This window comes from Botrytis fragariae, assembly GCF_013461495.1.
Source record: "Botrytis fragariae strain BVB16 chromosome Unknown tig00000186, whole genome shotgun sequence".
NCBI classification, from domain to species: Eukaryota; Fungi; Ascomycota; class Leotiomycetes; order Helotiales; family Sclerotiniaceae; genus Botrytis; species Botrytis fragariae.
In genome coordinates, this window is record NW_023501000.1 from 601092 (window position 1) to 626093 (window position 25002).

The 25002-nt window shown below is 42.9% G+C and overlaps 13 protein-coding genes across 13 annotated transcripts; 8 read left to right on the forward strand and 5 right to left on the reverse strand.

Moving 5' to 3' along the window:
* Positions 1-1695: 1695 nt before the first annotated feature.
* Positions 1696-2554, reverse strand: Bfra_010210 (putative scp-like extracellular protein; the record flags this gene model as incomplete). Its single annotated transcript, XM_037340542.1, has 2 exons — positions 1696-2143; positions 2196-2554. The coding sequence occupies 2 exons, from the start codon at positions 2552-2554 to the stop codon at positions 1696-1698; spliced, it is 807 nt and encodes a 268-aa protein (XP_037189010.1).
* Positions 2555-3917: 1363 nt separating this feature from the next.
* Bfra_010211 (uncharacterized protein) lies at positions 3918-4213 on the forward strand (the record flags this gene model as incomplete). The annotated part of the gene is made up of 2 exons (XM_037340543.1): positions 3918-3939; positions 4029-4213. 2 exons carry the CDS (start codon positions 3918-3920, stop codon positions 4211-4213), a joined length of 207 nt encoding a protein of 68 aa, XP_037189011.1.
* A 396-nt stretch (positions 4214-4609) lies between these two features.
* On the reverse strand, positions 4610-6780 carry Bfra_010212 (putative glycerol dehydrogenase protein; the record flags this gene model as incomplete). Its single annotated transcript, XM_037340544.1, has 6 exons — positions 4610-4818; positions 4945-5222; positions 5651-6036; positions 6092-6442; positions 6495-6627; positions 6758-6780. The coding sequence occupies 6 exons, from the start codon at positions 6778-6780 to the stop codon at positions 4610-4612; spliced, it is 1380 nt and encodes a 459-aa protein (XP_037189012.1).
* Positions 6781-7538: 758 nt separating this feature from the next.
* On the forward strand, positions 7539-8337 carry Bfra_010213 (putative nefa-interacting nuclear protein nip30 protein; the record flags this gene model as incomplete). Its single annotated transcript, XM_037340545.1, has 2 exons — positions 7539-7717; positions 7764-8337. The coding sequence occupies 2 exons, from the start codon at positions 7539-7541 to the stop codon at positions 8335-8337; spliced, it is 753 nt and encodes a 250-aa protein (XP_037189013.1).
* A 336-nt stretch (positions 8338-8673) lies between these two features.
* On the reverse strand, positions 8674-9448 carry Bfra_010214 (putative c-8 sterol isomerase (erg-1) protein; the record flags this gene model as incomplete). Its single annotated transcript, XM_037340546.1, has 3 exons — positions 8674-9011; positions 9068-9094; positions 9169-9448. The coding sequence occupies 3 exons, from the start codon at positions 9446-9448 to the stop codon at positions 8674-8676; spliced, it is 645 nt and encodes a 214-aa protein (XP_037189014.1).
* Positions 9449-9893: 445 nt separating this feature from the next.
* Bfra_010215 (putative nuclear mrna splicing factor-associated protein) lies at positions 9894-11215 on the reverse strand (the record flags this gene model as incomplete). Its single annotated transcript, XM_037340547.1, has 2 exons — positions 9894-10742; positions 10922-11215. 2 exons carry the CDS (start codon positions 11213-11215, stop codon positions 9894-9896), a joined length of 1143 nt encoding a protein of 380 aa, XP_037189015.1.
* Positions 11216-12835: 1620 nt separating this feature from the next.
* On the forward strand, positions 12836-13150 carry Bfra_010216 (uncharacterized protein; the record flags this gene model as incomplete). Its single annotated transcript, XM_037340548.1, has 2 exons — positions 12836-12873; positions 12928-13150. The coding sequence occupies 2 exons, from the start codon at positions 12836-12838 to the stop codon at positions 13148-13150; spliced, it is 261 nt and encodes an 86-aa protein (XP_037189016.1).
* A 559-nt stretch (positions 13151-13709) lies between these two features.
* Positions 13710-14419, forward strand: Bfra_010217 (uncharacterized protein; the record flags this gene model as incomplete). The annotated part of the gene is made up of 4 exons (XM_037340549.1): positions 13710-13750; positions 13846-14014; positions 14092-14289; positions 14363-14419. The coding sequence occupies 4 exons, from the start codon at positions 13710-13712 to the stop codon at positions 14417-14419; spliced, it is 465 nt and encodes a 154-aa protein (XP_037189017.1).
* Positions 14420-14898: 479 nt separating this feature from the next.
* Positions 14899-15739, forward strand: Bfra_010218 (uncharacterized protein; the record flags this gene model as incomplete). The annotated part of the gene is made up of 2 exons (XM_037340550.1): positions 14899-15357; positions 15416-15739. Coding segments are annotated over 2 exons (783 nt in total), but the record flags the coding sequence as incomplete, so codon positions are not given.
* A 1197-nt stretch (positions 15740-16936) lies between these two features.
* Bfra_010219 (putative phosphatidylinositol phospholipase c protein) lies at positions 16937-18403 on the forward strand (the record flags this gene model as incomplete). The annotated part of the gene is made up of 1 exon (XM_037340551.1): positions 16937-18403. One exon carries the CDS (start codon positions 16937-16939, stop codon positions 18401-18403), a length of 1467 nt encoding a protein of 488 aa, XP_037189019.1.
* A 124-nt stretch (positions 18404-18527) lies between these two features.
* Positions 18528-19565, reverse strand: Bfra_010220 (uncharacterized protein; the record flags this gene model as incomplete). The annotated part of the gene is made up of 1 exon (XM_037340552.1): positions 18528-19565. One exon carries the CDS (start codon positions 19563-19565, stop codon positions 18528-18530), a length of 1038 nt encoding a protein of 345 aa, XP_037189020.1.
* A 344-nt stretch (positions 19566-19909) lies between these two features.
* Positions 19910-21210, forward strand: Bfra_010221 (putative anthranilate phosphoribosyltransferase protein; the record flags this gene model as incomplete). The annotated part of the gene is made up of 2 exons (XM_037340553.1): positions 19910-20248; positions 20311-21210. The coding sequence occupies 2 exons, from the start codon at positions 19910-19912 to the stop codon at positions 21208-21210; spliced, it is 1239 nt and encodes a 412-aa protein (XP_037189021.1).
* Positions 21211-22148: 938 nt separating this feature from the next.
* Bfra_010222sa (putative glyoxylate reductase protein) lies at positions 22149-23430 on the forward strand (the record flags this gene model as incomplete). The annotated part of the gene is made up of 6 exons (XM_037340554.1): positions 22149-22189; positions 22251-22465; positions 22523-22663; positions 22715-22977; positions 23029-23256; positions 23320-23430. The coding sequence occupies 6 exons, from the start codon at positions 22149-22151 to the stop codon at positions 23428-23430; spliced, it is 999 nt and encodes a 332-aa protein (XP_037189022.1).
* Positions 23431-25002: the final 1572 nt, after the last annotated feature.

The window sequence follows — 25002 nt, forward strand, 5'->3', positions numbered from 1 at the left end:
AAAAAATGCGAATTCGAATCCGAGTTTTGGTTTGAGTTTCATCAGCGAGAGAGGGGTATTCTGTATACCCACCTAGGTATTTGGGTCCTACCATAATGTAACTGTAATTTTCCTCCCGTCTGAAAAAATATATCGATATGATTTCTTTCACTTGCTGGTATTTTTTAGGTGTGTTGACTCCATACTAGGTACATTTCATCTACCACTTCATCAGATTCACACTATTGTTTCTTTTTCTGTCTTTTGCTAATAGAGAGATGTATAGTTAATCGACCAATCGATTTTCTATCACATCACAATACTTCTTCACACCATGTCTCCACCGGATAAGCACCTCCCTACCCATCACAAAATACAAATACGACACGAGTCACAGACGCAGAGAAATGGTATAGAAACACAAAACATGTGTTCTCTACTCTGTCGTGGCATCTATCAAGATTTAGTTTGAAATAAGCTTATATTCCGTATTGGTGATTCCATCAATCAATCAATCAGAATCGAAAATATCGAAGATCATTCTTTCTCACAAGTAATGGGAAAGGAAAGACTCCACTGTATGCTGCAGCTTATCGTTTCCGCATTCGATAGGTATGTGATGTCCCTTGAGAATTTTGATATCGATACAAACAACCACAAGATAGGTACAAAGTGGTTCAACAGATGGTTGGAGTAACGGGGTGAGATTGGGGATGTAGATCTTGTGGGTGAATGCCACATGTACGATTTGTGTTCGTCAAGGTTGCTGGAGTTGATGGGTTTGGATTATTTAGGCAGGTACCTAGGTCCTAGGGTAGGTGACACGTAGTGGAAAGAGTGATGTACAAATAACGTGATGCTTTTGATGTGATGGATGGAGTATAGATCCTAGTATCTACACTACACCACGATAACCACATAAACAGAGTATCGAGTCACTTCAAATCATAAATAGTATCTCAAGTCAAGCAAAAGTATGAAAGCAAGAAAGCCCAATCGATTGAATACTAGAAAACAGCTTCAGCAGAGCCCATTTTCCGTCCATAGAACTTTTGCCCCCCCCCAAAATATCAAGCATAAACTCCATCCATAAAACCATCCATCCAGTGGACCCAACCCATCCTATCCTATCTTTGAAAAGAAGGTACCTGCAAAAACAAAATCCCAACGAAGCAAGCCCTCAATATGATGTATATGCCAATTACAAAGAGCAAAGAGAGGAAAAAAAGAGAGACGAAAGATAAGATATCATAACCGGATCGAATCTATCTATCTAATCTATGTAAGTCTTCGAGTATTGTGAGAATTCCGTAGGCAACAATAAAGGTGGAGACTTGGACGTCTAGAGACCCAAACATGAAACGCAACAAGCGAAACATGCCAGATGTTGTTTTGTTGGAAGCTTCTGCAATAAAGGTGATGAAAAAAATAGATTAGAGTTTGTTTCAAATGACGCGATGAAAAGACAGCGGGCGAAAAAAAGCTCTATGAAATAGGAAAGGTCGACGAAAAGGTGACGAGGCAGTTATTGCTTTTGTGCGAAAAGCGAAAATGGAAATGGAGACGTAAATTCATGTAAACACGTAAACGGCGCTCCTTCGTGAAACACTGGAAAGTTTGTCGTGGTCTCGTGAGAAGCGAAATGATCGCACTGAGTTGTCGATTATGAAAAGTCGAAAAATTGTCTCGGGGTGCAGATCATCGCTGCTTAATTGCTTAAGCGTTGATAACGTTGACGGAGGGATGACGAAGAGGCGGGAAGACATTGACGCCATATTGACCGCCCATATTTCCTGAAGGAGAAAGATTAGTGAAAAGATATAAACTGAGGATCAAGATGAGGAACAAACCTGGTGGAGAATAATTGCAGACAGTATACCAAGCTGGCATACTTGGCCAAATGTCCATCGGTTGACAAAGTTGAGTTGCACAACCAACAGAATTGGTACCAAGCCAAACCATCTGAGTGAAATGACCCCAATCTTCAAAGGTGGTCAAATCTGGGTTGTTATGACCATAGTAAGAAGGAAAGTAGGTTGGTTGTTCTCCGTTGTACCACATGTTTGTAGCAGCGACAGCCATCTCCTTGTTAGCACCAAGAGCCTTAGCATTGGTGGAACCGTATGCAGCAATGTTTTGTCCATATCCACCGCCATTGATATTCCTAAAGAAGGATTAGTGTTGGTAAGACAGAGGTGACCCAGAAAAGTACTCACATGCTGTGACCCCACTTGCATGTTGCAGCAAGAACTTGAGCGGATGCAACAAGTTTTGTGTCCCACTTAAGGAGAGGAACAGAGTGATTGGCGCGATGGATATTGTGGTGATACAAAGCAGTCGAAACATAGTCTGTGGGAGTCGCAGTTGGGACTGGTGCCAATGTGGTGGAAGGGTAGACGGTAGTGGTGACATGGAGGATGGTTGTTGCGACTGGCTTCCCATTGGAATTATAGATGACTTCGGTGACATCGTAGGTTTGGATGATTTGGCGCTTGAGGCGATTGAGAAGGTCAGTGATTGGAGATGCTGTTACCATCAAGGCAAATAGCATAGCCAAAGCAAATTGCAAACGCATCTTGGCGATATTATAGAAACTTGAGTTATGTGACTCTGGTAAATCGACAAGATGTGAGATGTGAATGGCGCGTCCAAAGAAACGAGGACGAATTAAGAAATATCTAGGTATCAAGCACTAGAAGTAGAGCTTGGTAAAGACTGTGGGTATAGAAGGAGATCTAAGATCTGGTTGAAAGATTGTAATGTTTTTGGAAGAAGAGGAGGAGGGGAAGGCGGTTGAACGTTTGTTTATATTCCCAAAATATTTCCACGTGGATTTTGATGACAGTGTCCCGTCTCTTGAGGATATTACTCGGCTATATCACTCAATCGAGACTTAAGATTAAAATAAAATGAGGCAGGAGCCTTAATCGGACCTTCAATTCACTTTTTGGGGGAGATTGAGGGGGAGATATAGAGAAATTTGAGAGTAATTTGAATGGTGATTGGATCTGTCAATGACGTATTGAATTCTGAGATTTGTATTACTTGATTCCGACGCGGATGTCTTACAGTCCGTGAAGCTTGATAGTTGTACGAGGTTATTGTGATTATAATGATGCTTGAAGTTGCTCTTTCTTTTTCTGAATCTTATCATGTGGTGTAGGAAAGTGCAAATCACCATAGGAACCTGGGGCCCCAGATACTCGCCACTACTTTGATGGAGGTATTGATGAATCTTAAAGAATGAATTTATGACTCTCAAGTCTCCAACTTCTTCACTCAAATGAGTTTCCAAAGTGAATATCCGGTATGTGGACGCCACATGGCGCACCAACTTCTTGATATCAAGATATTTCCATGCCTCTGAAAATGAAATGACAAACAAAATTACCTACCTACACTGCCCAGATGAGCATAATAAGAAGCCCCGGTCGAATGATGGCTTGAAGTGACATCCATGATAGATTCATAATCATAACAAGCCTAAGAAACAGCTGTCATTCACTGTCCATCTAGCGGTGTCGTCTGTTGTTGACTTGTGTTCCATTCCCAATTCCCCACATTCCTGGAACTTGGCGATATTCGAAAAGGAATCAGTCCCAAGACTCTTGGGCATGATAACTTTCTAGAATCATCTCAAAGCATTCTCCTTTACAATAACACACTTGGGCCGACACTATACACAGCACTTGGCTTTCGCCAATGTTTTTGTTCTTGGAGACTTCTAAACACCGGAGAACCTCGACTCCTTTGCCCCAAATACAACAGTAAATAGCTGGAATGTGGGCAGATTAGTGGTGTCGTCTCCTAAACTGTTTTCAAATAAACATCAATCAATCTGTCAAATGATGCTTTGAAGTCTAATCCAAGGTTCAAGAGAATCTCCGTGGGTAAGGATAACCAGAAATTCAGATATTGAGGAATCATAAGGATGGAAAATGGCTTGCAGACCGCTGAGATGTATGTGTCAAGATCATGAGTCGAGAAAATCTAGAACTTCTATGTACGAATACGGAGAGATGTCAAATGTCTCTTAGGTCAATTCTCAGGTTTGTGTCCAAATGCCCCTGAAAAGAATGCAGTCAATGACAAACAAGGTGGAAACTTGACGGGTGAAAACGTCAGCAAAACGATGGCAGGTGCAAGAAAGAAGTCATTTTGGAAACAGCAAGAGGGGCCAAGTGTTTCCAAGTCCAAGAAACTTTCAAAGGACCAGACATGCATCGATTATTGATGAACACTTGTCCTTGATGCTTGATAGTTGGAAGGAGAAGAGAGACATGGTTAAGTACCGTGAGCTGTCCTTTGTTCTTGTTGACTAGTGGCTGCTTAGTTGCTCCCTTTTCGGTGCACTCGGTGCCGTACTCCTGCCACCCTCCAAGTATTGCGTTTATCATAATCCGAGATCCAAGTACGTTCCAAAACTTCAGCAGAGCCTTAAAAGAACCTTTGTATTGTGTCCAACCGGTATATGCATACCGTCCCTGTGCGTCCCATCTTTATTGTACAATTTACTGTCTTCCCCAACCCATATTTTGCTCTAATGCATTAATTGACAGTTCCCAGGTACGGATATCTCAATTTCCTATTTCAATCTCGCATATATGCTTGGTATATTCAATGACGCCTTCTATAGTTTGCCCTTCCCAATTCCCTCCATCTCTCTCCCCAATTCCTCCCTCAACTGCGCCGCTAAAACCTTAGCTTCATCCTCATCCAACTCACTCCTCTGCCCCCTCCCAAACATCGTAAAAGATCGATTGCGTAACTCGGGAGTTAGCCCGGGTCTCGGGATAATATGAAAATGTACATGCGGTACCACTTGCGCTGCAGCCGCTCCTATATTTATCGCCATCATTAGCATCGTTTTCTCCATTCCGTTGTTCTACCAGATATCCATAATGGAACTAGCTATAGCCCCAAATGCGCCGGAACTTCCAAGACATGAATCCCGGGGTAACTCACCGTTGTTTTGAACAATATTCCAGTCCCACACACCGGTGACCTTAGCTAACACTCGAGATAGTCTCGGGAGCCATTCGCCTAACTCTCGCGCTTCTTCTTCACTCACGTCCGATAATTTTTCGTTGTGATTACGAGTTGTGACTAGTAGATGTCCTGGGGAAAGGGGCATAATATCGAGAAATGCCATGCACTGAGGTGTGCTGAGGACTACGAATGCAGATGGAGTGGTAAGATCTGGATTTGCGAGAGATGAGGATGGTGGGTAGTTGGATGCTATGCTGCAGAACGGACAAGTCATGATGATTGAGAAGCCCCTACAAGAGGGCTATAATGATGTTATCGTGATATGCATATTGTGTAGACTCGAGTTGATGATGTTCAATTGTGGATGAAGGAGCTTGGGGATGGAATTTATTTTACCGAGGCTATGATGCAACTTGCTTCTTTATCATAGTATCCCCGACTTCTCTTTGAAAACCAACAATTGTTTATTTATTTCATGATAGTAAAATATCAAATTTGTTCAAATACATCGGTTCATGGCGTAATGTACATAATTTAGCCCAAACTCCAGAGTCATCACGAGCTACGATGACAAGTTGTTGTAAGACATGTTTCAAGAGTACAAACTACGAAATGGTCATGAGAAGCTCTATATTCAATTACTTCATGGTATCTCTAAATTATAAACAATTAAATCCTTTACTCGTCATCGCCGAAGAAGACCTTAATAGGTAACCAAGCATCTCCACAAACCTTGAATCTATCTTTCAGGTTGTCTAATTTCTCAACTTCCTCACTGGTCAATTCCCAACCATCAAGCTCGTAGTTCTTCTCAACACGTTCCTTGTTGACGGATTTTGGAATGACAGACCATCCCTTTTGAATACCCCAGGCAAGAAGTACTTGTTGTGGAGTCTTGCCTTTTGCTTCTGCGAGAGACAATAAGGTCTGGTCCTTGTACAGAGGCGAGTTTGTGCTACCGAGACATGAGTAACCGGTGCTGTGGATACCCTTTGATGTGTTGTATGCAACGAGCTTGGGGGAAGGGTTGTTTGGGTGGAGCTCGATTTGGTTAACAGCTGGAACAATCTACGTGATAGTTAGAATGGAGGAACAATGGACAAACAACGGAGCTTGGACATACGGTGGTTCCTGGGTCGCTGAGGAGCTTCTCCAAGTTTCTAATACCAAAGTTCGATACACCAATGTTCTTTACTTTGCCAGTGGCAGGGAGCTTTTGCATTTCGTGCCATGTCTTGATGAAGTCCCAATCTGGGTAGTGCTTCTTCAAGTCATCTGGGTCGGTAGATGATGGCCAATGCATAAGGTATAAGTCGACATAATCGGTACCAAGAGACTTCAAGGAAGAATCAATACCTTCCTGAACTCTCTTGTGCCATGGGTTGTCGAGTTTGGTAGTAAGCCAAATCTCTTCTCTTGGGACACCAGATGCCTTGATACCTTGACCAACTTCAGATTCGTTTCCGTATGCAAGCTAACAATCTGTCAGAATTCGATCTGATGCTACAATATGTTCATCGACTTACAGCTGTATCAATGTGTCTGTAACCTTTGCGAAGAGCAATCTCTACAGCCTTTTCAACTTCACCTGGTGGTGATTGCCATGTGCCGAGACCAATAGCTGGAATCTTAGCACCAGTGTTGAGAGTGAAAGTCTTTCTGGATAGAGGCATAGTGTGTGAGCTTATGGTACGAATTGGTTTAAAATGGGATGTGACAGTCGCCAGTCTGCGCAGACTTCTGCTTTTGACGTGAATTCCTATCAAGGGGTCGAAATGGAAGCACTTACGAGGTAACGTTATTTGCAGACATTTTTACGGTTTGTAAGTTTGTTAGATGCTTTGAGTGTAAAATAGATGGAATAAGAGAAAAAAGACAATTAATTGGGAGGACAAAGTCAATACTTATACCTTTACTTGACCCAGAAAGCCGTGCATGAGGATTGTTTGATACCGGATGACGACAACCTATAGAATTTCCACAAAATACTTTACCTCCGGGTTATCTCTATTCCATATGAAGAAGTTCAACCTGCCGATAGGTGAAATTCAAAGATAATCCGCTGCACAATGAGGGGCTCTGGTAGAAGGTTCTCTGTCGCTAAGTGGAGTATGGAGGGGCAATCCCACTTCAGGCTATATTGAACCGAAGGAAGATTGACATGCGCACCAATCATGTATTACAATGCCGTTTGAGAGTATCCCTAGTAATTTCCTACGTCAGAATCCCCCATCATAGCTTGAAAAAACTTCCCAATTGACAGATTTGAGAGGCAAATATTGGATTCCGTACAGCGTTTGTATGACAAAAGATGGATCTAACTTGGATTGGAGGACAGACTTTAGCCTAAATGCTATGTTGACTTCTAGAACCTCACTAATCTGTATCAATTCAGAAAATTGTAGAATTCCGTCCCAAAGTGCGAAATTGCTCCGTGGCGGGGGAGATGGCGGGGAGTGGAAACGTCACACACGTGATGTCGAGAAACCTTGTCGGCGCAATCTCACGAACCTTAGAAACTAGAAACTAGACGCCTCTGTACCATTCGTGCGCATACAACCAAAACCACAATGTCCTCCGGATTTGTATCAGGTGGTACCGCAGATGCTCCAACTGAGCGCAGTGATGAATGGTTAGCCGCTCAACAAGAAATAGAGGCTAATAGACAGCGAAAAGCTATCGAAGCTAGACAACAAGATGGAAAGAGCTTGTTCGAGATCCTAGAAGCAAATAAAGGTACACATCTAGGGTCCTTGCACCCGCCCACGCGTTGATTTCTTAGGCTGATCACTTAGGGGTGCGTTGAATAAACCAGCTGCCAAACAAGATGCATTCGAAGAAGCCAATAAACTCAAGAATCAATTCCGATCATTAGATGAAGATGAAATCGAGTTCTTGGATTCTGTTCTAGAAAGTACGAGGGCTGAAGAAGACAGAGTGCGAAAAGAAACCGCGGAGGGACTAGAGTTATTTAGAAAACAACAAGAAGATGCAGACAAGAAGGCTAGAGCAGCAGATAATGATGGAGCACAAATACAAGATGGCTCTCCGGTGCGGGAGGATGAATGGGGCACTACGGGTCGAAAGCGCAAGCGTACGAAGGATAAGGAGGTATTAAAGGGAATCAAAGTTAGGAGAGCTTCATCTTCCACGTCTACCAAAGACCTGCCGACGAAACCTGCGAAAGATGATTCTGACTCAGTTGCAACGAATACTAAGCCACCGACTTCTAAAGATTCGGCCAAAATCTCGGACCCAAAGCTTGCAATGGTAGCACCCAAGCCGGTGGCAGTCAAAAAGCCATCACCTCCTTCATCCAACAAAGGACTAGGGCTGGTAAATTATGGATCTGACGAGGATTCTGACTGAATGTTGTGAGGAGTTTCTATGGAGAGTTTGGGGTGGACAAATACAAGTATAATTGGAGAGAGAGAGAGAGAGAGAGAGAGAGAGAGAGAGAGAGAGAGAACTCTTAAATAAGCCGGAAATTATCACGAAAATTGCAGGATAAATGTAGTAGGTGAAACTATTTCCAAAAGGCGCTATGCTTGATCATGTTGCTCCATGATGCGCATGTCAAATTATTACAAGATTATAGGTATCTACAGACAAAGAAGTGCTATGTACTTGCTTACAAGAGCTCTATAAATCATCCTTTCCTCTTCAATAACCTTCAAATCGTGATCCGAATGGAAACAAAGCTTTCTACAGCTTGAACCTGGCGAGGTTCAAAACCATCTCTCGACCAGTGACCCAAGTTGTTCTCCACAAAGTTGGGAAGTCCAAAGTACTGGTAAGACCGTCGGCAAATCCAAAGCCCAACATAGGTGGGATCCAACCTCTAGCATACTCGAGAGCGAAACAAGCCGCATCCATCTTATACTGCTTAACAGTACCACGACGAAGGTGGTGCACACTTCCTTGAGGATAGACTTCGGGTTCGAAGTCTCCAGGTGTGTAGGCGAGTTGAGTTCCGTGAATGATATGGAAATAATCATCAGCTGTGTGACGACCGGTATGACCTTCAGTACCGATTGTAGTTCCTATGCACAGTCAGTATCCCCACTCAAACTCTGAATCTACCCATGGGCGAACCAACCGAAAATAATCAAATATTCCGTAATACCTATAAAGCCAATTAGCACTCTTGTCTCCTCAAACTAGCCCAACCTTAGACCCGTGACCTCATGGGGAACTTACTAGCATGAATAATATACATAGCACCCATAGCCCCGCCAGCATTATTAAAAATCCATTCCTGGTCCAAATTGATATAACCACCGGGATGTTTCTCACTCAATTCGTCCACAATGAACTTCACCACCTGAGCGGTATCATTACCATGAGCACCAATGGCGCGCTGGGATAGATCATGAAGTTGGGTGGGAGTAAAGATGTAGAAAGATTCAAGACGTGCATCTAAATAGTAGTAGAGAGCAGTGAGGAGACCAAAGATGGCTCCGTAGGTGAGGAGCTTCATGATGGGAATTTGTGAATGGAATGAACGTATGTTTCACTTCTTGTGAAGAATAAAAAGGAGTGTTTACTCTTATGTCGGTCTGGCAATAAATTTGATAATTTCGCAAGCCAGGTACGAGGGTTTAATGTGGATCTGGTAACCAATCGGCTTCTCTAGTGATAGCTGGCAGGGCAGTTAGGGGTTATTCTAGCAGAACGGCTAGGACGGGAACAGGGGAAGCTCCGGAAGCTTGGGAAGAATTTCTGATAGAAAAGTCGAGAGCGTTTGCAAGTCAGATAAGAAGAAGAAGAAGAAGACATTGGTCAAGTAAGATATTATTAGTATTAATATAAATCTGCATCCAACTCTCTGTTCATACCAATGGTGATACTGGTAGCCAATATTGCGAGTTTCATCTCACGACAATAATCATACTCAAGTTACCTATGCCTCACTCCCAATCTAATCAGTCTGATTCTGACTCTCCATGATCCTCACCATCTGCTTTCTTCTTCGATTTTTTGAAATGCTCCTTTCCATCCGTAATGTAAGCTTCGACCTCTTGACCATCAAATTTTCGCCCATTCATCAACTTAACGCATGCTTTCGCTGATTCGGCGTTTGCAAATCTTACACTCGCAACTCCATCTTTCTCCAAATCGTATAGAACCACATTCGTTACCTCGCCGAGCTTGCCACACTCATCTCGAATATCTTCCTTGATATCTAGCATTGCAGCTGGGTCTTCTTCTAGCTCTTTCAAGGTGAACATATGTTTCAATATAACGACTTTATCCCACTTCGAGCTAGTTTCCACAAGGGCTGATGGCTCGTCATCGCTCCAATCTGCCAGTCGCGCATCCAATTTCTGAGTCTTTTTGATAATCTTCTGCTTGTCCTTCATACTGGTCTTAGGTTTCTCTTTCTCATTTCCATCTGCGTCTGTTTGTTGAACCTTCTTGTAGCTCGCCTCTGCAGCCTGAACCCGCATCTTGATTCTCTCTTTAGATGTGCCTCCATCCATCCTAAAATCTGTATCATCCAGTAACATTATCGCCATCTGCACAGAAGGTGCCTTAAAAAATACGATAAGAGCATCGCCCTTGAATTCTCCTTTTTCGTCTGTATAAAGCTTAATTCTTGGTTTTCCGCTGTCGATCTCTTCGGCGATAACACCGCACTTCCGTGAAAAGACTTCGTGAACTTCCTCAACAGTAACATCTGATGGCAGACCAGTGACATAGACTGCGGTGTTTGCCCGTGGTGGTAGAGGTTTTTTGGTTTTCTTTGGGGCTTTCACCATTCGGCCACCCTCCTAGGTAGACTCAGCATTGAAGACAATGAATGAAATTAAAGATGCAGATAATTGCATAAGCTCCAGCTAGGTCTCGCATACCAAACCAAGATAAGTAGACATAAAAATGTGTAAAAAGCTGGTAAAATGGGTGCACAATCATGAATCCATCTCAAAAATGAAGCCTAAAATTGACTTACATCCTCGCCATTGACATACTCCTGCTTCCTTTTCCTCTTTATAGCATCAACTGGCTCACTCTCATCTACTCCAGATACTTTATATGCCTTCTGCTGTTCTTCCAATAATGCCTCGTCTAATACCGGTATCCATCGTTTGATCGCATCATCGAATTCGAATTCTGTGCCATCGTCTTGCACAAGCAGGTATTTCTGGTCGAGCTTCGAAAATGATATGCGATCGTCGGAATCAAATTCTTCGGGGTTGGTAGGAAATGGAGCAGTTGCGCCTTCGATATTTTGTCTTTGCTCCATGGTTGGTACGATATGTGGTGTTTTGTTTATGGGACAGCTCGGGTGGGGGTTGATGTGGTGATAGTCGCAAGTCTTGAGAGTCGAAGCTCGGTGAAAGTTTCGCGAAGCGATTTGATCTATGGGTTTTCCTCGCATCAACAGATTAACAACAAAATCTCAAAATTGAACTAAGACTATCTTTTTTGAAGCCACGGGCTTTCGGACGAAATAACTTGTTTATTGAACGGTCACTAATTCCAGTTAGTCTGCGACGCTGCCTTGCTGTAACCTGATGAGCGTGAAGCGCAATGTCTTGAATGCGCCTCAACTTAGTCCCAAATCTTGCTTGTTTTAGTACGAAACAAACTTTTCCCATTGGCAAGGTTGTCAGTGACAATTACGTCGTCGATTACAGTAGATCAGATGCTTCCACGCTCTATAGAGTTATCACGAAGGAGGTGGTGAGGTAGTAAACTCTCTACCAACAAAGGAATATCCGCTGCTATCGTTCGGATTAACCATTTAAAAGCGATTTTGGAATGGGCAGCAAGCATCTACTCCTATTCCAATTCAAAAAATTCACTCTCGCTTGAAAAGGGTGATCAATATCGCCTATATCAAAAGCAAGGATTGGCATCTCGATTCCGACTCATCTTTGGGTTGACAGAAGTAACCACTCTTCCAGCGAGGACCTTACATGCCTATATTTTAGCATGCACCTCTTTGCTGAAGCGAATGAGGCTGATATTACTCCTCTCTAGTTGCGCTTTAGTAAGGAAAACCGCATGGTTTCCATTATCAATTTGTTCATCAGAGCGAATATCAGGGGTTTCAATGGTCCGGATTGCAGTTCGACAATCAGAAGCTTGCAATATTAATCTAATTAGATGATTCAAATGGTTTAAAATGTCGAATCTACTTTGAACAATGCACTACTTCAAATATTGAGAGCTTGCATCCAGTCTATCAGTTCAGAACATCTCTGACAAATATTGAAGTCAGAATCGACCCCTTGGGAAGGTTGCTATGAATGTATACATTAGAATATAGATTTTTAGCCAATCAAGGGTTTGGCAAAAGATACTCAATGCACATGATTGCATTTGGTATAAAATTTCATAGCAATTTTCGAGCCTACTTGCTTCAGTTTATCACATGACTATATTGTAGGTAGCTGTTAGAGTAAATTTACTCAGATCCCGAACTCACTTTTATCCTCATCGTCTCGCTTAATTCCGAAGAGAGTGAGTATTTGAGTATCACTTTCGACATTGTGATCACATCTTCTTTCTGCAACTTCCACATCTTTTACGAAGGTCTATCTTGCTTTCAACTTGCTTTGCTCTTCAGTCACAAAGACGATAGTCGGATTGGAGATTCCGACCTTCCACAATCTTCTAGGTGTCGTATATACTACGGCATCGCCTGTTCTTACCTCGGAAGTTCCGCTTCTCTCACGATCTGGCGGTAACAACTATCTCATAGCACTGTCCGTTGCCGCCTCCACTTCTTCTTGAAGTAGTCACATACAAGATCGCTTCTATCCATCAATTTCTCTCTTTGGTATTGGATTTTACTACCGCCACCCAGTTCGACCTATTCCCAACCCACGTCTTGCTACAAGATCAATCTACCGACACTATGTCTTCAATTCGTATCAAGCGGTCTGGATCTGACATGTGTGTTGTCTCTCTCCCCTGTCGTGTCTTCTCGGTCTAACGTCACACATATAGTTTGAATGCGCCTCCAGCAAAAAAGACGCTCGTAATCAAATTTCCGGTTGGACGTATGAGTCTCGTGGATGCAGTTGATATAGCAGCCAGATACAACGGAACTTTGTTTGCCAAACATACCCAGGAAGAATCTTGGAAAGCTCGCATGACTATCTTGTCTGCTTTTTCCGCCAAATACAAAAAGCTGGTAGGTAAATCGTCTATCTGTAGCAGATTAAAATGAACGTTGGTTGAGCCTCTCCGACTAATCGTGGGATAATTTGATTGAAGCTCAAGACCTGGCCATTAAGAAGTCTAAAGCGGTGATTGCTGCGCTGGATCGGTTGACGTTTCACTTTCGTGAGTTTAATTGCCCTGCGATCCAAAAAGTGTCTGTCCAGGTATGAATCTGAGAAAGTATTTCCGGAAAGCAAAAGCATAAAAGTGAAGCTTGAAGAAAACTGTAGGTCACAAAGTACTTTAGCATTTTCATATTCACTAGCTACTTGCTCCTCAATATCTCGCTTAAAGTTTGAGAGAGGTCTATTCAAGAATTCTCTCCCCTCCAACTTCCTACTCTTCTTTAAACCATTTCCTATCATTTTCCACTCCGAGAAATAATATCCTCGAATCCTTCCACTTTCCACCACGAATTGTCTTATCCGATCTAGTTCTCCATCTCGAAAATTACTGATAATCACTTTCGAGCTTGCTGGCCGTGTTTTATATCTCGATTTACCTCCCTTAATCATCAACGTCAAGCCACACCACAAAATCATCAGTCTCAAAGCGCACCATTGACTATGTTCTCTCCTGCATCAACAGGCTCCAGCGGCTCCAGTAGGTATAAATCTCCAGCTCATTGTATACTTGTTGACGCGTATTAAGCACTTCCCCTACTTGATTCAATTTGGTTGAACACTGACTGACCTTGTATAGTATTAAAATGCTCTCCAAAGACCCCGAGCGATACAAAGCGCAAGGAATGGCCGATCTCGCTACTCATGTCAATGATTACAAAGGACCATGCCGTCTATTTGACAACTTCGATCTTGAGATCATGGCTAAAGCTTTCCGGAACGTCTTGAGGGCGGACCTCCAACGTGTGGTATGTTTGTGACAGCAAATCTGCGACACATCCCATCTTTATTTGATTTGTATACTGAGAGCTTTCAGACAGAGTAGAAAGCACTCAAAGAAGGTGTTCTCCATGTGATCCAAAAGTTTGAGGCTCTAGAAGATTGGTATATCGTCCCGATGACATTTGAGAAGATGAAACTGAGTAATCACAGACCCTTTGCCGATATTATCGGTGATATGGTCAAGACTGGCAGTATCCGCATTACCGATGCTGCTGACCTTACCGTAGAAGAGGTTCTCGATGTAATACATCCCTTACAGTCTCCGTGTTTTATATGCGACTAATGAACGTGTAGTGGGAAGCTAAGAATCTCAGGATACTAGAGCAAACAACGCACATGATGTGGAAGAGAATCCATGCGTTGCAACTTAGGTCATTATTTCGTCGTAGTTTCCAAGTCTAGAACTTTGATTGACCACGCTATGGCACCACTTACTTGCTCTGGTTCAACCACCTTATCAGTCAAATCTGATCCTTTTCAATCTGGTCCAACACTTATGTTGTATCCACGCATACCATTTCTGATACCGAACAGTGTGCTTAGCTTACATTAGGCTTTTTACACGTCACAGTACATGAGACGTCGTATAGCTCGTAGACTATATTATAGACGTGGTCGACTTGCTTTGGCTGAATCCAATAGCAAGAGCTGCACGTATACAATGAGATAGAATGAGCGTTAATCGTGGGTGGTTTTTGCCAGTGAAAGTAATGTATGAGACTCCTGGTCGTATCGAAGAATTTGAGGGAAGGCCCAAACTGAAGCTTTGGAGTTTGCAGGGTTTTATAAGAGGTAAAAGGGGGAAAATCATGTGGAAAAGAAAAATCTAAGCAAAAGAGAATCATCATAGACTGCTCCTTATTTTATTATCAAAGCACAAGATTTAGCCCTCAAGGACGTCGAACCAGGTTGCCGAACACTTGCAGCCGTGCTGAAAACCGTTTTAACAAAAAAGGAAGCAGCAAGGGTAGAGAAAAAGGCGCGAGATATCAAAGGTTTTGAAGCAGTAATTTCTGTCATAAAGCCGGCACTCCGTTCTCAGAAACTGGCCCGCAATGAACTCCTGGTAAGGAGATCAATCGCCAATGCTCAGAAGATCTTGTTGGAAAGACACGAGGGAAACAGCTTCAGATCCTATGCAAGCCTTAGAGAGCGTGCTACTCTACGCAAAGCCAGTGGTATTCTCGAATTCTCACCAAGAAAGGATTGGAAGGCTGCACATGCAGTGATGTCTCTATGTGGAATGTTGTATCGAGAGAGCTTGAATTGGATCGATGCTGCTGTACTCACCGCAGAAGAACTTATAGAGGTTGGTTCCCAATGTGTGCGAGCATCCGATTGTACACCTTACTGATTTTGCACAACAGTATCGCAAAAGACCAGAACGATCAGTCGAAGCTATCAAGGACGTGAAACGCTGCGCTAGAGTAGACCCCGAATATGCAGAGCAAGGCGAAACTCAACGCTGGAGAACAGAACATTTGTTCGATGCCAATATTAAGAACGAAAGACAATGGAAGGCGGTGAGTCAGCAAGTATACCGGGAGCTGTTGGACGATTCTGACCCCGGATATGATATCTCAGGTGAGCAACTTGGCCACTATGATGGCTGTATTGATTGTTATGATTGTGAAGACGAAGACGAGGTTGAAGATTACATCGAGGATGAAGAAATGCCTGATCAAAACTAATTATGATCCATGGAGTCTCACCGGCCGACTTTCATTTACGTCATCAATAAGAAGTTACTTGCCTTAGCTCACATTTTTCGATTCGCACAACATCCATATCAGGTCGGACAGGATGCGTTACCAAGTGGGATCTCATCCAACTTTGAAGGCTCCCGTCGAATGGGACAGACTATATCTCAATATAAACACTCTCTCGGGTTCTATCAAACACTTGTCACTACTAGAAGGAATAATGAGACATTGTTCTCCAGAGGTAAGAATTTAAATCGAATGCTTTGTTTACTCACTCGAGTAAAATCACACACAAAGATCAGCTCCACAAAGTCCACCAGAGACGGAGCCTCTTGTGGGCTCTGTGATCCACAGTTGAAGTAGATTAACCTGAGCTAAGTATACTTTATCAGAATTTATAAGACAGCTAACGGGAACGTGTATGTGGGAGGTTGGATTGGATCAATCAAATACAAGGCCATGGAACAATGGTTGTGTTGGCTTGTGAGGGCATAGGTCAAAAACACAGAATTTTTTGAAGTCTTTACCTTTTGATAGTTGGATGGAGTATGCACGGGCCATACGTAGGTAGTTATAGGTTGTTAGATAACAAACCACAACTTTTTATTGCAATTTTTAGCAAAAGTTATTTCGACTGTGCCAGAAGGACACAGGAAAATCTCAAAGAGGGATTTAAGACTCAAAAAATCCAAAAGAATAAGCTAGCAAGTCCCAGTTTCGATCTGGGGACCTCCGGGTTATGAGCCCGGCGCGCTTCCACTGCGCCAACTTGCTTGTTGCTTGTTGCTTGATTGTTGTATGTGGGTCGCCATTTTGACAATATAAACCTAGTTATTAATCCTGAGACAACCATGTGCTGTGCTACCCGACCATCTACCGATTGTTATTCACAGTCAATCTTTGATATCTACATCAACCTCGGAACTTTTAAACATATCAAACTTGGACCCCGTTGTTGTTCAAAATGCAATTAGACGTCAAGCTATTACAGCGTTCTCTCTTTCCTTATCTATCGCTAAATATTGTCTAAGATACATTACACTTCGCCGAGAGCATGATATCTTTCGAGTATCTCATGAATCTCTACTAACAAGAGACAAACCATAGAATGGAACCATCGTGTCATAATATAACCATATTTCAACTACACAATTAGATACCTACTTTATTTACACCTGCACAATCATGGCACCACCAGCACTGACAATACGGAATCTCTCTACGACTCCACTCGAATTAAAATCACTGGAACGATTTGAATCTGCAGAAGGGAAAGCTAGCGGGGTAAATATCACCAGAATAACCAGAAGTCTCACTGGGTTCATGTACCTTAACAGCACTCCAACCTCACCACAATTAGCAGAAAAAGCCGAAAGCTTCAGTCGTCAGGATGTTTCAATACCAATTGCTCCATTTGAAACCAAAGTTACAGATATAGAACCCCAAGGAAATCAAGTCTTGCGATTAACATTCGAGACAAATGGCGAACGATATCGAATTGATACCCCAACCCCATTGCATCGCTCAACCATTCTTACACCTCTTTCGCACAATCCCACCTATGAATTTACAGGTGTATATCTACCCAAATACCATTTTCTCGCAATCTTCTCCTCAGCTAAACTATCATCATGGATGTCCAATCTCAAAGACGAAACTCCCTTAGCCGCTCTCAGTATACCCGGTACACATAATTCTCCAACGTACCACGCCGCATTACCTTCCGTACGCTGTCAAGCTGTCAGTGTGAAGGAGCAACTCAATAATGGTATTCGTTTCCTCGATATACGAGTTCAGCCACAGGATCCCAATGATCCTGCTGCAGAGGGTCTAATTCTCGTTCATAGCGCTTTTCCGGTCTCCCTTACAGGCCACAAATACTTTCGAGATTTAGTCAACCATGTAAAAGTATTTCTGGATGCGAATCCTACGGAAACAGTTATAATGTCTGTAAAAAGAGAAGGTGTTGGAAAGGCTACGGATCAACAACTTAGTCAAATCCTCAATCATCATTATACCCAGGATTCTACTCGCTGGTTTACAGGTAATCGCATTCCAGCTCTGGGAGAAGTTCGTGGGAAGATTGTTGTTATACGTCGCTTCGGCCTAGATGACTCCTTAAAAGGCGAAAACAATGGAACAGGTCTATATATCGATGCAGAAAGTTGGCCAGACAACTGTGCAGACGGTGTATGTACTAGTGGAGAAATCCGAGTACAAGACTTCTACGAGGTTGCGGAGTCTTCAAATATCGAGAAGAAGATTGGATATTCCACAGATCAGCTCGAAAGAGCAGCTAAAACCGTTGCCGTGCTGTCTGAAGATATGGGTGTTGCTAGCACTGAATCGGCAAAACAACCATTCTTTATGAATTTCTTGAGTGCCTCAAACTTTTGGAGAGCGAACTGTTGGCCAGACAAGATTGCAGAAAAGGTCAATCCCGTGATCGTTGATTATCTATGCAGAAGGCATAGTGAAACAACTTCCAGTGAGCAGCCAGATAGTGCAAGTATAGGTGATGGTAGTACGGGAATTGTGGTTTGTGATTGGGTCGGAACAGATGGGGACTGGGACTTGGTGAGGTGTATCTTGGCAATGAATGCAAAGCTGGAGCTTAGAGAGAAAGATCGTCCTTCAGATCCCCCTTCATAGACGGGAGATAGACCAGAAATGGTTATGCTTTCAAGATTTACGATGCAAATGGTCCATAAACCAATATTCCGTTCTTACAGATATAATACATTCCGTTACATGCTTTTTCATTATTTGGTTGGATTTACTCCTTGGGAGTTTCTTCAGAAGGTCCCTTTGCCTCATCTTCCAGCATCGACCTTCTACCTTCAACAGTGAAGTATAGACTCTTTCCAGCACTCTCCAAAGTATTTGTAATTCCACCACCAATGCCTTGTAACATAGCCACCAACTGGCCTCGTAAACCGTCCAGACCACCCTCAATGCTTCCAACCCATTTGGTACCATCAACGTCAAACACCTTACCCTCTACTCTCGCTCCTAGTAACAATAACTTTTGTAACCCACTCTGAACTGTAGGATCATGCCACCCTGGATTCACCCTCTTTTTAGGAGCAGGGAACAACGGAGCGCTAGGTGCCAAAATGGTCAAAGCCGTCTTCATATGTTGAGGCGAGACACCAGGAAACGTTAGAAGTACAACTGGGCCAGCCAATAACGGTGACAAATCATGGGCATTCTTGATTTTCCTATCCGAAATAGCTTCATGAGCCGCGCTCGAGAGAGTATGTGTCAACCCATCACCCTTTGCATTTACAATTGGTAAAGTCGCAGAAGAAGGAGTTGCTGGATGTGTGGGATCTAACTTTGAAACTTGGGAATCAGGCTTATAGAATTCGACGATGCGGAGAGCGGCGGCGAGAATTCCTGTTTGTACGATTTCGAGTTTAATACCATCTGCGAGGTTGAGGTGAGGTTGACCTTCTGCCTCGCGGGCCGCATCAACTTTTCGGAGAGCAATGGCGAGTTCGCGACGGATGGCTACCCATTCCATAGCTTTGAGGTTGTTGTGTTGGAAGAGGAGCATGAGGGGTGTTGAGCGAAGTAGTGAGGCATATTTTCTGAGGAGTTGAGATTTGCGGAACTCGGGAGGTTTGTAGGATGGTGGTTGGGTGGAGGGAAAGCGAGATATGGGAGGAGATGCTCTAGTCATTTGCTCGTGCGAAGCAGCTGGTGTGAACGCTGCTGCGGCGGTGGCATATTGTCGATTTCGGAGGGGAGTCCTTTTACATCGGAGGATGGAGGCTATTGCCTTTGACGGCGTATGTATTCGTGGACGCATTCTATGAGTATCGATTAGTCTAAACAATCGCCGGTATCATTTATGTGACACAATTGGCTGTACATACCTGTGAAAAAGACTTGTTGGACAAATATATGCGGGCATATAATTTAGATGGACGAGCTTGAGAAATTCTAAAGAGGACTAGCGCATCTCTTCTTGTTGCCTTAGGTATAAGGCGAACGATGAAAGTTCATTGTGGTGACTCAAAACCAAAGGGTATCTACCTTAGCCGGGACCCGAGTGTTACAAAGAATACTGAAAAGGGTATCAAGGGGAATATTTAACTTCCTGTGATAGCCACATTGAGGTTCAGAAGTCTTTGACAAAATAAAAAAGCAGTCATGGCTGCTCCAACTGAGCACAATGCATACGCACCTTCCCCTCGGGACATTTCTATCACGCCCCTACTCAAACGACTGTGGCCTTCACCTGGAGAGAATAATGTCACGGCATCGGAAGTTGCTTCAGCAATCTCACACATTTTTACGGATTCATTATCTCCAGTTCAAACAGGTGCTCTACTCACATGTTTACATTTTACTGGATGGGATCGAAAAGCAGACGTTCTTGCAAAATGCGCCGAAGCTATGAGAGAAGCTGCCTCGCCAGTTGACAAAGAAGCTCTAGACAAAGTTGTCGCAGCTGTTGGAAAACCAGAAGGTGGCTACAAGGGAGGATTGGTATGTTGTCACAGGAAATTATGTTGAAATCGATTTGGAATCATTTTCTGATGCATGTTTAGTGCGATATCGTTGGAACTGGAGGAGATTCGCATCACACTTTTAACATTTCAACCACATCCTCTATTTTGGCTTCATCTTTATTGCTTCTGAGTAAGCATGGAAATAGAGCATCTACTTCAAAGTCAGGATCAGCAGATCTCCTCAGCTGTACTTTACCTTCGGCACCAAACTTATCAGCGGTGACACCTGAAACTATCACTAAAGTTTACGAAAAAAGTAACTACGCTTTTCTTTTCGCACCAGTCTTCCACCCTGGTATGAAATATGTTGCTCCTATCCGAAGGGAGCTCGGTTGGAGAACAATCTTCAACTTGATGGGCCCCCTTGCCAATCCGGTTGAATGCAGCATTGAAGCCCGACTTTTGGGAGTTGCTCGACGAGATATTGGACCTGTCTTTGCAGATGCCCTCAAGATGAGCGGTGCCAAAAAGGCCATGGTTGTTTGTGGGGAAGAAGACCTCGACGAAATCAGTTGTGCAGGACGGACATTCTGCTGGAGATTAATGGAATCTTCTGATGATGATGTCAAAATTGAGAGCTTCACAATTTGTGCTGCTGATTTTGGACTTCCATCACATGACCTGAAGGATGTTTCACCAGGGAAGGAACCTCATGAGAACGCCGCAATCTTAATGAACCTACTTCAAAACAAACTACCAGACAATGATCCAATCCTGGAATTTGTTCTCATGAACACTGCAGCTTTGTTTGTCGTCTCGGGGATTTGTGATGCGGATACTAGTGATATGGGCCACGGGGATGATGGAAAGGTTATCACTGAGAGGGGACCTGGTGGAGGAAGATGGAAGGAAGGTATAAGAAGAGCTCGATGGGCTATTAAGAGTGGCGAGGCCTACAGACAATGGAGACAATTTGTCGAAGTTACCAAGACATTTTAGGTCTGGAAGATAAAATGACAGATATCTTTGGACAAGATCAATGTTATGTATGATTATGATATACGCACGGCGGTTGGACTGAACTAACAGGTACTGGGAATGCAAAAAATGGGATGGAAAAGTTCTTGATATACCTACTCGACCATTCACTTCCAACATATTGAAAATGGGCATGAAAATGGGCATGGAAATAGTTCTGGAATATGATCTTGATTGTTGGGATCTACAACAACGGATCCACAAATGTGCAACTTGACTACCTGGTACTATTAGTAATCTCGGAACTTCCCCATTTTATCAATACTGATGGTAATGTGACTCGGATGTCAACGGCATTCCGAACAATCTCCATTATGACACATTGCTTAGCTTCTTAGTGAAGTAGAAAGTCAAATGATTGGGGGAAAATATAACTTCTTATGGAAATTTAGATAGGGAAGGGGGTAATTACATTGCTGTTTTTAGTAATTAAATTGACTTGACGCCCTTGTCACACTTGTTGACCTCCACGTTTCTCTCCCCTCAACCCCCACCAACGGTAGATACTACGGAGTGGGTAGGTATGTATCCTTGAATTCTGTCACTGGCCCGAAGTCGCTCGCAATTCACATCTAGAAATCCCTTGGTGAGTTGCCGTAAGTTTATTTCCTAGTCTACCTAGCCCATCAATCATTTAAGTACATATGCATCTTGGCCTGAAATCCGCTTGCTTCGATTGAAAATACTTGTTTTCTTCTATAAAGTCTAGTCATCGTAGTATCTCTCCCATAAACCATCTTCTTCCTTACCTTCGACCATCCAGAAGTCTTATCGGAAGCAATCTACGTCCATTCTCATCATCATTAAGGAGGGGCAGCTATTTACCCCACCACAACATACCTCTTAACTTTCACCCCTCCATTCTTTCTTGTCCTACTCAACCATCTTCCATTTTCACAATGAGTAAACCACAGATTCTTTTGTTAGGCGAGATTGACCAGTAAGCCACATTGCAGTTTCCCATCACAGATTCCTTTCTAATCGAGATATCCTTTTGATAGTGCCAAAAAGGAATGGAGCGAACTTTCCGACATTGGTGAACTCATCGAACCCAAGGCACGATCCCGTCAAGAATTCATAGAAGAGTGTAAAAATGGCGTCTACGATAAAGTCGTGGCTGTATACAGAACTTTCACCAGTGTCGCTATTACAGGTTTGATTGATGAAGAATTAATCAGTGTGCTACCAAAGGGTTTGAAGTTCATTGCTCACAGTGGTAATAAAAAGGATTTTGAATACCAGAGAAAATGGCGAGGCTAATACGTGGTCTTAGGAGCTGGATATGACCAAATTGATGTACATGCATGCACTAAACACGATATTCGTGTTTCTAATGTTCCAACTGCCGTTGATGATGCTACTGCCGATACCAATATGTTTCTCATTTTAGGAGCACTGAGAGGATTTAACACCTGTTCGTATTAATTCTACCCATATCTAGAACATTATTTTTAACATCTCATAGCAATGATGGCTCTACGAAAGAACCACTGGAAGGGTTCCCCAGCACCACCTCTTGGTCACGACCCTCAAGGAAAAGTTCTCGGTATCTTGGGAATGGGTGGTATCGGACGAAACCTCATGAAGAAGGCAACTGCTTTCGGCATGTCCGTTCAATATCACAACCGTACTAAGCTTTCGGAAGAATTGAGCGGAGGTGCTAAATACGTCAGCTTCGATGAGTTATTGGCTACCAGTGATGTTTTGTCCTTGAATTTACCTTTGAACGTAAGTTCCACTTCAAGCACCACTCAAAGTTCCCTGTTGATAAAACCATAGAAAAACACTCGTCACATTATTTCCACCGAGGAATTCAAGAAGATGAAGAAGGGTGTTGTTATCACCAATACCGCTAGAGGTGCAGTCATGAACGAAGATGCTCTAGTAAAGGCACTTGAGTCTGGCCAAGTTTGGTCAGCAGGTCTAGACGTTTTCGAAGAGGAGCCAAAGGTTCATCAAGGATTGATTGACAACCCACATGTCATTTTAGTACCACACATGGGAACAGTAAGTTACAGGTCATCCTTATTCGAGTTTGAAATCACATTGAAACTAACATTTTGTCAAAAGTGGACTGTAGAGACTCAAACCAAGATGGAGGTCTGGTGTATTGATAACGTAAGAAGCGCCATCGAGAAGGGTAAGTTGATGAGCCCAGTAGGAGAGCAAAAGGATATGTAGATATGAAGTAGAAGAGGTAATACAGAATTTTGGGATTGTCACCTTTGAGATTTTATTTTGAAGTGTTCACTGGGTCGATATACTTGGTGCATTGCAATTTTGCCTTTGAGTGGTACGGGCTACAATCATTTGGTAGAATTTCGTTGACTCCTTGATTGATACCATTGCTTTCTACATATACATAGTACTTTTGCAATTCTATTAAACTCCTTCAATTCATACTTTTCGTCTACGTTCACCAGGGACTGACCTGCTGTGGCAATCCTGGACTGAACCTCCTCGCCTCGAGCTATGAATACATCTATCGCCGGATATTGGCGAACATGATACAATGGGATTTGCGTAAGTATTAGGCACAGAAAGAGCTTCTCCCGCTTCCCTATCAATGCAAGTGCGTACCCAAAATGGACACAATTTAGAGAAGACTAGCCATTCTACCCAGCACATAGAACATTCGCTTTCCTGTGTCAAAGGGGCGAAAAGTTTCAAGATACACATCAAATACACCCTCCTGGAACAGCACTCTTCGAATCTGAATTTCAAGACGCTTTGGAATATGTTCGCTAAGATAGGGCATTATGAGTTATGCGTTGCGTCGCGACTGCGGATTATGAAGATGCTATTAACGGCGGGGAGGACTGAGGGAGTGCAATCAGTTGAAAGATTGGCTTTGTAATGTATTCTAGTGTATACTGAGGTGGATGTGAGATGAGGGGGTAGATGATATGTATACAGGTAGGAGTGGTGAATCGTGCTATTAAGATTCTGAGTATTAGTATTAGTATTAGAAATAGCGAGATAGACAGTCCTTGCTCTATTGATCTAAATACATAGTTGATGAATAAGAAGAGTTCGTTCTAGTTTGATCTATTTCCTATGTATATCAGTACCATCATAATCATTCATTGCTATTTCCTCATTACAGATGAGTCGATATGGGTATATGAGAATTTGTAGCTGAGCTGAGGTTTAGGCTTATTCCATATAGCCACTCGTACTGCACGAATCAAAAACAGCCGCTGCTAGAACTAAGTATATATACCGACAAGAGCGAATCCGTGCACATTGCCCTTTAGAAAACTGCAGATGCCGCACTGCATCACAGTGCGAGAAAATTAATAAGTTACTTAAACACCTCACACCTCACACCTCACACCTCACATTTACCCACATAGGTAGGAGAAACAACAATACCCTATTTGCCTATCTATGTACTACCTACCTCCTACCGTCTACCGTCTACAGAAATAAATCATCCGGTAATACGAATACAGTACTACCACCCACCACAAGACAACAACTCATCCGATATCGTATATCTCATTATCCACAAGTCTCACCTCCAGATTCTCACATCTCTCCACCCACAAAGGCAGCGACAACAACGAGTAGAAATACAAACACAAATATTCCCAAACACGAATATTCCATCCAGATGTCACTCACTCACTCACTCACTCACTCACAAAACAAACAGATAGATAAATAGATATCTTCAATACCTACCTACCTACCTACCTACCCCAGCACCAACCCATCCAATGTTCCAAACAACCAAATATCACAAGCACC